A 12,260-nucleotide genomic window follows, 5' to 3' on the forward strand; every position below is an offset into this window, starting at 1 on the left:
CAATTAAATAGAACTTCATGATTTCCCACAGCACAATTGATTATATGTCACAGCACACTAATAATGGTTGGGAATCACTGCAATAGACAATAGATTGCTTACCTTTGTGGCATTTTTAACCTATTGGCAGGATGTTGACAGCTGAATCGATTCCTCAAGGCTTTCAAATAAAATCTGAAATCTTTGAGATTCCAATAATGTCCCAAATGGCATCCTCACAGATCATGTACACACGCTCCTTCAGTAGCTCAGGACTTAAAGTTACATGTACTGTAAATAACCAAGTACACCATTTTTTGTTTGTTTCCCCTGCATTTAAGTTCACGCACAACCACGAAAACATGACCGTCCAATTGCACTTTAATGCAGAGCAAAGCCGACTAAATACTACATTCGGAACTACACTCTCCATTCAGTGATTATGGGCAAAAGCCAGAGCGTGTAAATGCTTTGCAATTTTAAAGCCACATCGTGCACAGTGTCGCAGTATTTTATGCTCTTGTGATTTACTGTTGTCTTGACGGTAAAAGTCATGTTAGTACATTTGTGTTCTGCTCAGGATTTTTGTACATGACCATTTTTCAGCCATTTTATAAAAACATAGCTCTGTGGTGGTGTTAAATAATTTGGAAAAGATTGAGGATTGCCAACATCAGCGTAATGCTTACCAACATTATAAATCGTTGCACACTAATGAAAGCCCTTGGATGTGACCAAAAAACATGTCAGTCCAGTTATATTGCACCTATTAAGGTTTTAAATTTAAAAAAAAATTAAAAAAGTAATTCACACGGTCTGTGCTAGTGTGGGGAAAAAGTGGCCGAAAAGCACATGTTCTCACATGATTTATTTTAGTCTCTTTTTGCACCCACATGCTGTGTGTTGCCATACTGATAGACCACAAGGACATTTCACGATGTTCTCACATCAGTCTAGCCTGTTATCATTGTCTTCTTGATCCAAGTGACGTAATTGCACACTTTTGTATACACCCCGGGCTTCTTTCTCAGCGCACAGCCTTTCCCCCACGACACAATTCCTTGGAGAACACCCTCACATGTCATTGGACCCCCAGAGTCACCCTGTGAATGAAACAAACACATTCTGACAGCGGGTGTGTCTTCAAGAGGCGGGAACACACCGTTAGGTGACATCTTCAAATTACCTGGCAGGAGTCTTTGCCTCCCTCCAGATAACCGGCGCAGATCATGTTGTCAGTGATTTGGAAAGGATATGCATTAAAACATGCATCATCACTCAGGAGAGGGACATCCAGGCACTGCAGCGTATGAGGAAACCTTGCTAAATAAGAATGGATGAGTGACGATTTAGTGTGCGCAGAAAGCAAATAGGCTTTTACAGTCGGATGATGTTTTTTTTTTTTTTTTTTTTTTTGGTACAGTGGGATCTCCAAAGTCGACTAAAACCAAGCTGAAATCAAATGACTCATCATCAAACAAATGAAGTGAGGAGGCAAACACTTACTATACTATTGTTCTTTTTTTAATATTCTCAGCTCGCCCTGTTCAGCGCCAGGTAAAAAAATGCAAATACGTGATACAGGGAGACCACCTCATAAAAATATGGTTTTGCCCTCCCGCACGCTTTTTTGCTCGGAACGGCATCACAGTTTGTAAATATACTGTAAAAGCCCATTGAAAGGGTCACTTAAAAAAATGGTGGTACATATAGCGAATGATGAAATAGCAAGGGAACATGGTCGTGTATTAATAATTAACCAGTGTTCAATAATACACCTGTGATATACTCAGCATTATCTCTGGCGATATGGTTGATGCGAACTCTGTGTGCCGCAGGGGTGACTCTCTCCACATTTCATTTTTATTTTATTGTTGAAGATGGACTATAGTCACTTCAGCCAATATGCGGGGTTCCCTAACTTCTTTCGGTTACAGATGCGTTCATGATTTATGTTATTTACAGTAAATGAATGAAACTGTTATTTAGAGTTTTAAATGAATAAGTATGTAATTTAGAGAGAAAAATTAGATTAATGCAACAAATAGAGGACTCTTGATCATATAAATGTTTGGTGGGTCAGATTCATATGTATTCATATGTATGTTTCTTGCTGGCCATGCTTTTCCCATCTCTGCTTTAACTTACTGAGCTGATCTACCAAGCTTTCTGACATCTTGCGTGTTGTCACACATGATAGCAAAGTTGTTCTAAAACTTTTAAAGCATTTTTTTTTTCCCAAAAAGTATGACTTGAATGAATTTAGTCACATGACTCACAGCCTTCATCACTGGGGCGGATGCTCCCCCAACCAGAGACATGGCACATGGTCCCATCAGTGGCACATTCAGAAGGGAGCGTCGCAGGGCGCACGTGGTTGTTCAGAGAGGCGGGTTCACTCAGTTTGATGAGCATGATGTCGCTGTCCTGTGTGCGGGGGTTGTAGTCGGGGTGGCGAATGAATTTCGCAGACATGATGTGCTGTTCAGGGCCCTCGGGCTCCCAGATGTCGTGCTCACCCAGCCGCACCTCGACATTGGATCTAGATGAGGCATATTAATTCATGAATACTCCTGTGTGGAGGCTCATGATTTAAAAGGTGCCGGTTATGATGATCTTCTTTCTCACTTTGTTCTGCAGTGGGCAGCAGAGAGCACCCACTGTGGGGACAGGAGAACTCCTCCACAGAAGTTGTAGCCCGTGAAGAGAGACACTTGGTAGGGCACTGAGTTTCTGGGACACTCGTACCCACCAACTATCCTGTCGTCATCTTTCAGGGCAGCTGCAACTAAAGTTAACAAACCACCAAAGTAAATATCAATCAGTCATCACATGTACGGTGGATATATACAGTACATATATATCGAAACATGCTTCCACAATTTAATTGACCTGTACATCTCAAATGATATATACAGTATATATATATATATATATATAGAGAGAGAGAGAGAGAGAGAGAGCAACGAAATTGTTGTTTTTCATGGTCGTTTGGCCAAATCCATCAATGTAAATGTAAACATTATGCCTTTGCTTCATGTCCATGCTGAAGGATCATGGTTATCCATGCAGTGAGGCGTCATTTCCTGAGGGAGAGCCATGTGTGTGGCAGCTGGGCCAGGTATCCTTAGAGACTTTTTTTTCTGTCGAATACACTCTAATGTCAAAAGCTTCAATGTCAAGTCAATGAGATGCAATTACAACAACAAAAAAATGCCTTGACAAAAATAGTGATGCTCAATTTGACATTGTCAGAGTGGTCTTCAATTGACATTTGTTATTCCATGCAGAAGACAAATATCTGCATATTGGTTTAATGTGACTTAACATGCCATATATTCTCAAGGATGTGGCAGAGACAGATGGGTGGCAGAGTTTACACCGAGATGGATTTTGACCAGGAGGAAACAAAGGCCAAGCTGCTGGGCTTCCCTGGAGGTTCCATTGATCTTTCCAAACAGGAGTCTGGCATTGCTGTCCTCAAAATCAACAACCCATCCCACATGAATGCCTTTACCGGTTAAGTTTGATGAAAAAACACTCCGGATATACTCTCTGTACATGTCTTTTCTCTTTGCTATTACCGTACATGTAAACTAGAAAATCCCACCTAGTCTGCCATTGGCACATTAGTGTGCCATAAGTGATCAACTGGTATGCTGTGGGAAAGTATCGCATTTCATTTCATTGGTCCAAAATCATGAATTACAAATCTCTATTCATCTATTCATGCCAGCAGCGTATAGTGACAGGCAGAGACGATTAAATGCTCTTTCAGTTAAGTTGAGAAATGACACCATTAAAACCGGCGGATCTACCTTTTTTTTCTTTTTGACAAATAGGTTTGGTGGTGTGTCATGAGATTTTTCGAATGTAAAATGTGTTCCTTAGTTCAGTAATGGTTGGGAATTGTGCTGTTCTATCCCAGGTACCATGATGGTGCAGTTGGAGGAAAAGGTGAGCCTCCTGGAAGAGTGGGCCGATGGAAAAGGCCTCATACTCCAGGGTGCTGCGGGAACGTTCTGTTCCGGATTGGACCTCAATGCTTTCAAACAATTATCCAAACCCCAAGTATGACTCTAAAAGTTTGCAGCTCTGAAGCATACACCCTTAAGCAGAGTACTTCTCTTGCGATCAAAGTCAGCAAATTTTTGGAAGTGTGAAAAATTATTCTGAACACGTATTCATTTTTATTTTTGTTTGTAAAATTTTTTACGTGTCCTATTCAGCTGCTTGGTCATCCAGAATAGATTACCTGTATTGCTTTTCATGTGGAAATAGTTTGCTACTGTGTAACAGGGGCTCTTGATAAACTCCCACTAGTTATTTGATTGTGAATGTAAATTATTGTCTCCTGAAGTGATGTTGCTTTTGTCTTGTAGGATGGCATGGAGATGTGTATGTTTATGCAGAATGTTCTGACAAGACTACTCAGGCAAGGGGCCATTTTTATGCCGCATCATTAAATCTTATGCGGTTTTATGTACTTGGAGCACAATACTCTATGTGATGTTCCCAGTGCAGGCTGCCTCTGATCTCCGTTGCCCTTGTGGAAGGGAGAGCTCTGGGTGGAGGCGCAGAACTTACCACTGCCTGTGATTTCAGGTACACACACACCAATTTTGAACCATCATTTTTTAAAATATTAGGGACCCCACACATGACAAGGAAAAACAGTGTTAAATGGTTGCTTCCTCCTCGTCAAAGTATGTGATGTACTCGAGGCGTCTAACACAGCACAACACACACACACGCACGCGAAATATCCCGATTGCGAGTGTCTTACACCAACTGAGGGTCGTGCCACAGAAGACTGGAAAATACAAAGAAAAAGAAGTTGGACTATTAGTTAGCTTACATGCTAAGTACATTCTAATCGTTAACTCCTCTCCTTGTGATTTTATTGTGGTAAATGACACGTTAGAAAAACGCTCAACACAAGCAGTTGTCCCTCTATTTGGCATGGTTACTTTCAACTGTCAGCTTCAACTGTTTGCCAAGCAGTTTTGGGAGGAACAATAACCCTGAAACACACTGCTCACAAGATAAGTCTTTCCGAGACTTACTGTATGCTTGGGCTCTTGCGAACCTGGATTGAAAGAGGAGATATGCTTGAATTTTGTGTACCTTTTCATCAAACAGGATAACCCAATCTTGCTCATAAAATCATTTGTGTCTAATACTTGTTTTTCAGATTAATGGCACCTGGCAGTGTGATCCAGTTTGTCCACAAACACATGGGTGTGGTCCCAGGCTGGGGCGGAGCTGCTCGACTCGTCTATCTTGTCGGAAGCCAGAATTGCCTCAAGTTGCTCTGCAGTGCTTCAAAAGTGGATCCTGAACTTGGCCTTCATATTCGGCTGGCAGACGGAGCTCTCAAAGACCCCCTGGTCGAGGAAGGTGTGGGGACTGTCCGACAGCAGGCTGAGAAGTGGCTCAGTCACTACACGAAAGGGCCACCAGCAGTTATCCAGGCTATTAAAAAGGTCACCTTGTCAGGGCGAGAGCTCCCTCTAACGGAGGCTCTGAGGACTGAGAGGGAGGTGTTTGGTACTGTTTGGGGTGGTCCATCCAACCTGCAGGCACTTACCAGCAAGTCGAAACACAAATGAGCACATCATATTGACCAGTCAAATGCAAAAGACTTGAATCATTGCAATAAACCCAACAGTGGAAACTGTGTCGGTCAAACTTGGAATGAATAAAACCTTGCTGCAGTGCATTTTAACAACTAGGATGATGTTAACCCACCGAGAGAAACTGGTCTGAAACTAGTCTGTCATTTGTCATGTAACCTGAAATTGTTCTGAGCGTGTTTCATTGACACTGTTTACAATAGTAGGGTGTCACGCTTCATTATGGAAAAAAAAATCACGTACATCTTTTTTGCCGTGTTTTCATTTTTATTTTCTCATCTGATCCTTGACCTTGTAAATTTAGTTGCTTTGGTTTTATTAAAGACACGGTGAACATTCACCACACTAAGAATACTTATTTTGTAAGCTTATTTGGGATTCAAAAAGGGATGCTTTTGTGACAAATGTCATCTGTTAGTCGAAATTTATTGTTGTAAAGCAGGGGTGTCAAACTCATTTTTTGTCGCAGGCCACTTCGGAGTTACGGCTTCCCTCGGAGGGCCGGTGCAAAATCTCAATGTTATTACCCATGACAATTTGACATTTCGGTACATATTTCAGCAAGAATCATGATAGTCAACACACATGATTTGCTCCCGCGGGCCACATAAAATGACATGGGGGCCGGATCTGGCCCCCGGGCCTTGACTTTGACACCAGTGTTGTAAAGGAAAACAATTGCAAGTCACACATAATAGTAGGGCAAAAAGAAAGACCACGTGATGATGAAATGACCATTTATTAAATTCACAAACCCAAGTAAAAAAAATTTCCAAGCGAAAATTGTTACAAAAAAAAAAATCCATTTAAAGTGGTAACAACTGAGGAGATTAAGCTCGTAGAGTAACTTCAAACTTTTTGATTCGGAACGGCTTGATGTATTTACTGCCTCATTGGATTTAAAACCAATGTCAAAACCAAAGGACATTTAGCCACACCAAACCCAAAATATCAAGAGCATCTTGTCACACGTCGCGTTAAAATAACTCTTCAAACATGCACCAGTTTAACCTTCTATTTTAGCAACACATCAGTGAGGATACTCGGGTTGTAGCCAACTTATAAATGTACAACACTAATGCTTAACATTAAAGTTCCAATTTTTTTTACAATTGTACGCACCCTCTTAAACTGGGATGTGGCTTTGTTCAGAATTAACCAATCACAATCAAACTTCAAACAAATGGCTGTCAACACACACTGCCACCGTTGAAAGTGTTTTTGGTTCTCGTTAGATTTTAATAACGCTTTTGCAATGTTTACATGGGCATCATGTCTTTGGCAATGTTCAGCGCGATAAACTTTGCCCTCCGCCCTCCTTTCTTGTTACACAGAAAACAATGCAAAAATGATTCTGCTCATGCTGTCTTTTCAAGACAATAAAACTCACGAAATAAATCGCAAGAGTTGTACAAATTTATTAACACCAAATAGCTGAGTTGGCAAAATTAACTGCTTTTGTAAAGTAACCTCGCTGTTCACTGCCATGTTGTTAGTCAAAGTAATGTAATCAAGACATGGAAGCCACTAAAAAAGAGTAAAATATATACATTTATTTTAAATCAGTCAGACAAATAAAGTCTAATTAATTGATAATCAATTAAGTGCCCAGCCGCGATTGTTATGAAAAGTCTATGCTTCTTTGCTATAGAATGCAATTTATTTTTACTTTACCTGCAATTCCACAGAGAGCAAAGAAAACCAACAGCTTCATCCTGAGTCCAGCAGTGTTCATGTGACTTCAGGATATTCCTCTCAGCAAAGTGAGTGGTCTTATCTCCTTGTTTTTTTTTTTTTTTTTTTTCCACACTTGATTGGTCAGCAGGCCCTCTATAGACCCAAACTATATCCATAAAAATTAAAAAGTCCATTTTCCGTATTATGTCCTGTAGAAAATCCTTAATGTTATTTTTGAGAGGAAGTTTTGTTAAAAGTACTTGCGGGACCCTGTGCAATAAAGTGAGATTTCTGAACGAAAATGTCTGACACGTACGGTAGCACACGCATATTCAGTGTTTTCTGTTTAAAAAACACTCCAGAAATGATTTTGTGTATCCAAAGAATTGAGACATCTGCTCCATTACCCATAAATTGATTATGTTTACAGTTCAGTGGATTTAGTGTGAGCACACCCGTGTAAAAACTAAACAAAAGTAAAAATACAAATGAAAAATTGCATTTTAAATGCTAAAACAATTTGAAAATTATTACCGCCAATGAACATTTAGTGAAAAAGAACCAAAAAATAGCTCACACTGAGGCAAGTCATGCTGACAGACTCATGGCCAAAATGTGTTGATATTGAAAATAATAATTCAACCTTTAACATGTACAATTATATTGGAAAATAAATCAATAACATGTATTATAATTATTATTTTAAAGTTTTGAAATGTTCAACCATGAGGTTCAATGACAGAAATGTGTTCACTTTGCTTATGAACTTTAAGTAGATTCTATTCACAGATTACAATCTTTCCAATTTGGGCTGTTTTTTTTCGATGCATGTTGGTGTTTTGTTTGTTCTTTTATTTCAGTAATGTCGATAGCTCATTGTAATGGCAAGAAGTTTGTGGCTATATCGCAAAACGTGATGTTTTTAACGTCACCTTCCACAGTGCTAAACTAAAGTGTGAGTCACCTGTATGTTGCCAGTCAATAATTCATTTTAGTTTATGGTTATTAAATCAGAAATATGAATTCATTATGCAGTGGCTTTCTGAGTCATAGTGCGTTACTCATGTATGAACATATAGGCGGTAATTGACAACAGACAAGAAGACAGCAAAATGGGAGAGTGCGTTGAACCAAACCCTGTGATTATACACTTAAGGCTAAAATACAACACATTCCCTTCCAGCGCAGGCAGGTTCGACCTCAGTTTTGCATAAACCCCCATCTCCGTCTTGCAACTCAGGGCTTATTCTTTTTGACTTCAAATAAAGCAAAACAGCATTTATTGGCCCCACCTTGTCGAGTCATTCCTTAGAACAGCTTCTGCTACTATTCTTGTATTCATTTCTCTGAATTCAATTTGATGTGCAAATAATTTTACTGAGCTGCGGTTTACTCTCTCAATTGTGAATAACAATGGATGATACCACGAGTGGTGTCTGTTATACCGCTGGAATGGGACGGAATCTTTGTTCATGCGCCATATTTGTTCATTCACATTATATTGTCAATGGAAGCTAACCAATTTCAACACTTTAGATTGTTCGTTCATTTGATAAATACAAATACATAACAAAGAATGAAAATCACCCACATATGTGGACGGACCAATAGTATACATTTGTGAAAGAAATATGAAATTGTGACATAGGAGGTTCCGGCCTGACACCTGCCAAATGCAACATAATGGTGGCTCACCAACCAATCCGGCGTATACCCAACCTACTTCCGCATTCGGCACAACGTGCAAAAGCACTTCCTCCTTGCCTAGGTGAATGGTGAAAGGCCACATTGACTTGGTTCCCGTGGGAATTTCAAACATCAACAATGTCTTTTGTTAACATGCCACCACGGTGCCACCAAACATAACAATAACTGAGCTTTCATCTTTATGTTTCCGTATATGCTATCATATTTGTATAAATAAATGATGTACACTGGGTTGAACATTTGGCCAAAGACACCAGCCGTAAAGATTTTCTTCATTTATTCTGTTTTAGTAAATTCGACTTCAATCATGTCATCAACGCGTTGCCTTGCTCGTCACTCCAGCATCCGCAGGAAGTCAACGATCACGTTCTGTAGTGGTTACAAACCAAGAACATTACTCTACTCCTTTTACTGTCTGAAGCTGTTTTTTTCTTCTTCTTTTCCGATGGTAACATTCTTAACTGCAAAATCAAGACAAAGCATTTGTTATTCTTGATCAAGCTTTGATCCAGAAAGTAAACCGCAACCATGTGTCTGATTCCGTTTTTGTATTCACTTGTTGCGAGGCAAAGTTCATCGATCTTGCCCAGTTGACCAATACCATACACAGAAAGACACACAAATGATTAGCAGAGGTCTGTACACACTCTTTCCGCAAACCGCGGCCATCCCTCTTTGAGACGCTGTATCCCACTTTGCCGTGTGGTGCATTATCCACTGAAGACTAATAAACATCTTTTCATCGCCGTTAGAAAATATGGTACTAATTGTATTTAGTCTCGTTCATAGTTGCTATTGTTCTTGCACGGACTGCTGACCCCATTTCAATTTCCTGCACAGCAGGAGAAATCACGAGAAAGCATGCTGCATACACATCTTCCCTGATTTGCCAAAGAAATATCACTTTGTCGACTATAGACTGTATATTAAAATGGACGTTGTGGAGAAGAGTATAAACTCAAATAAATACATTATTTAATAGAAATGAACTCAGTCGATCAAGTGTTAAATTTTCTCGCTGTGACATGTGACACCCAGATGCCTGTTTATTGACACATCTGCAGAGCAGAATTGATTAAAGTGGATAAATAAAAGGCATTTGTTTAAAAAAAAAAAAAAACGTTTTTGCCTTGTATCTGAACTCAATTATATTGATAATTACATAGGTCCTAATGTTAATTTTAGTCTTGCTGACCTTGCAACGAGTAGGGAATTGTGTTTATTTGACCATCTGGTGCCCCCTATTTAACCAGTTCCGGTTCCCCTCATCTCATTCAACTGTGCCTCCAAATAAACCGGTCGAGAAAAAGAAAGCACTGTATGACTTATGCATTACCAGGCTTCTTTTCTGTCAGATGGAGCCAAGGTTGATTATTCATATCCCTTTGGTCTGCTGGAAGGCACCAAACCTTGTGGTGGAAAATATAAGGACCAAAGTAAGGAAGTGGTTTTGGTTGTTGAGGCATAGCTTTTTTCCCCCTTGTGTGCGGTGTATTTTGTGGAAAAAAAAAAGAACACACCAATGAGGCATAATGGGGGCAAGCACAGTTGGCACTCATTTTGACTTGGAAAAACAAAATCCCCGACCGTTCCACACTCGGGGAGACCAAGATCTGACTCCCAGTCAGCGCCGGAACAAGACCAACAAACTTTTGAGGGCTCAGCTTTCTGCGGATTCCCACTATTTGTGTCTTTATGACGCCGCCGTAACCGGAATCCACAAGTTCCATCAGCATTGTCTCACTCAGGCCCCGAAAGCAAAACGCGGCGTGCTTAACTGTTTTGCACTGCATAGCTATGATAAATACCAGTTGAATTACAGTAGAATGACTGTGGAAACTCCACTATGTTATTAGCGTGCCGCTGCGCCACACACAAGGACACGCAGACAGTAGCGTGCATACATTGTGCTTTAGCACGATGGGTTATTCCCCCACCTCCCCAAATCCAATATCATGAATAATAAAGCCACATAGTCCAACTGCGTAGATCGTTCTGCTCTGGCATTCTCCTTAAGCCTCCACTGGTTCCTTCTACACACCCAAATTGGTATTTGTGTGGTGTACGCATAATTGCAGGCTTGGTTGGTAAATCAAGAACTTTGGCAAAGCTCCGCACTCAAAAGGCTTCCCTCAAACTATAGCCTTGAGATGACTATTAATATCCCCTACAGACACCAGCAAAACGCTGTGTCTTTTGCTTCTGTGAGAAGACTGCGTACAAAAAAGGTTTGGGGGTGGGGGGGGATAAAAAATTTGTCAAACGCATTCAATCTAATTTAAACAAAGTCGACCGTCTGTCTAGACTTTAGCTCGAGCAGACGCGGTCGTTTTTCGGAGGTTGCTGACGTGCATTTGTTGGTCGGGGTGCAAGCATATGGGGAAGCTTTGGTTATTGATGTGTCCGAGATACAATAGTTGGTAATGAGTCCTCCCACGCGCTCCAAAAAGGGCGTTGTTCGAACTCAAGCTGAGCGTGAGCGTGTGTAAATGGACACAATCCCTGACTTGGAGTGTTTTTTACTCCCCCCGTTTCCCATTCTTCCTCCCCCTCACATCTGGACTATTGGCAGGGATCTGTTCCTGTGTGGTTGTGTTTGTATATTAGCGGGGAACTCGGTTTTGGGGTTGGGCAGGTCTTGGTAGCTTACTTTGCAGTTCTGATCATCTCGCCATTTTGAGCAGCATATTGTGTTTTACCACACCAACTTGTGAAATAAACAAATGTCCAATTATCATTATAAAGCTCACCGCTCTAAAGTCAAATGCACCTGAAGTTGTACCGTGTGGAATTCAACTAAATCTGAGTCTGAGCATGCATGTTGCTTTTTCATTGGCTTTTGGTGCCTTTTGGCCCTATTTTTTTTCCCCAAAAGTGCAAATAAAACGTCAGAATAATGCCCAAGTCCCATGCCAGCATACCTCATGAGCGCTCAGTTCAGCAAGCATCAAAGAACTGACACTGTGCATGCGTTTTGCTTTTTCTTTGGCTTTTTGTCTCATTTTCCCCCCCACCCCGCAAGCACTTATGTCAAAAGGTCAGTGCTGTTGTGTAAGACAAGACAACAGAATAGTGCACGTAAACCTTAACACCTGACGAGAGCTCACTTCAGCCGGCATCAAATGACCAACTCCGTGCATGTGGTTTGTTTTTTCTTTGGCTTGTTTTTGAAACACTTATGACAAATGCTCAGCGCTGTTATGCATGACAAGGATTCAGAATATCACGCAAGTCCAGCATACGTCAGGATGGCGTCAATGA

General features: G+C 40.7%; 2 protein-coding genes across 2 annotated transcripts; one reads left to right on the top strand and one right to left on the bottom strand.

The window, feature by feature from the left end:
- Window positions 1-828: 828 nt before the first annotated feature.
- LOC109525603 (trypsin-3-like) lies at window positions 829-7,364 on the bottom strand. Its single transcript, XM_019886205.1, has 5 exons — window positions 7,290-7,364; window positions 2,608-2,767; window positions 2,259-2,521; window positions 1,166-1,302; window positions 829-1,082 (listed from the first exon to the last, which is right to left on the bottom strand). The coding sequence occupies exons 1-5, from the start codon at window positions 7,348-7,350 to the stop codon at window positions 933-935; spliced, it is 771 nt and encodes a 256-aa protein (XP_019741764.1). The 5' UTR covers window positions 7,351-7,364; the 3' UTR covers window positions 829-932.
- LOC109525601 (ethylmalonyl-CoA decarboxylase-like) lies at window positions 2,956-5,973 on the top strand. The gene is made up of 6 exons (XM_019886204.1): window positions 2,956-3,100; window positions 3,326-3,498; window positions 3,908-4,050; window positions 4,362-4,414; window positions 4,504-4,584; window positions 5,174-5,973. The coding sequence occupies exons 1-6, from the start codon at window positions 3,036-3,038 to the stop codon at window positions 5,589-5,591; spliced, it is 933 nt and encodes a 310-aa protein (XP_019741763.1). The 5' UTR covers window positions 2,956-3,035; the 3' UTR covers window positions 5,592-5,973.
- Window positions 7,365-12,260: the final 4,896 nt, after the last annotated feature.

This window comes from Hippocampus comes, unplaced genomic scaffold (assembly GCF_001891065.2).
Source record: "Hippocampus comes isolate QL1 unplaced genomic scaffold, H_comes_QL1_v1.1 scaffold335, whole genome shotgun sequence".
NCBI lineage: Eukaryota > Metazoa > Chordata > Actinopteri > Syngnathiformes > Syngnathidae > Hippocampus > Hippocampus comes.

What these genes read in the sequence shown, in the direction of transcription:
- LOC109525601 (XM_019886204.1), top strand. Translation starts at nt 3,036, where the DNA reads ATGGTTATCCATGCAGTGAGGCGTCATTTCCTGAGGGAGAGCCATGTG. An exon ending in GTTCTGACAAGACTACTCAG is followed by an intron (nt 4,415 to 4,503) that starts GCAAGGGGCCAT and finishes TTCCCAGTGCAG; the next exon opens with GCTGCCTCTGATCTCCGTTG. An exon ending in ACCACTGCCTGTGATTTCAG is followed by an intron (nt 4,585 to 5,173) that starts GTACACACACAC and finishes CTTGTTTTTCAG; the next exon opens with ATTAATGGCACCTGGCAGTG.
- LOC109525603 (XM_019886205.1), bottom strand. Translation starts at nt 7,350, where the DNA reads ATGAACACTGCTGGACTCAGGATGAAGCTGTTGGTTTTCTTTGCTCTC. An exon ending in TGCTCTCTGTGGAATTGCAG is followed by an intron (nt 2,768 to 7,289) that starts GTAAAGTAAAAA and finishes TGTTAACTTTAG; the next exon opens with TTGCAGCTGCCCTGAAAGAT. An exon ending in GAGGCAAAGACTCCTGCCAG is followed by an intron (nt 1,083 to 1,165) that starts GTAATTTGAAGA and finishes TTTCATTCACAG; the next exon opens with GGTGACTCTGGGGGTCCAAT.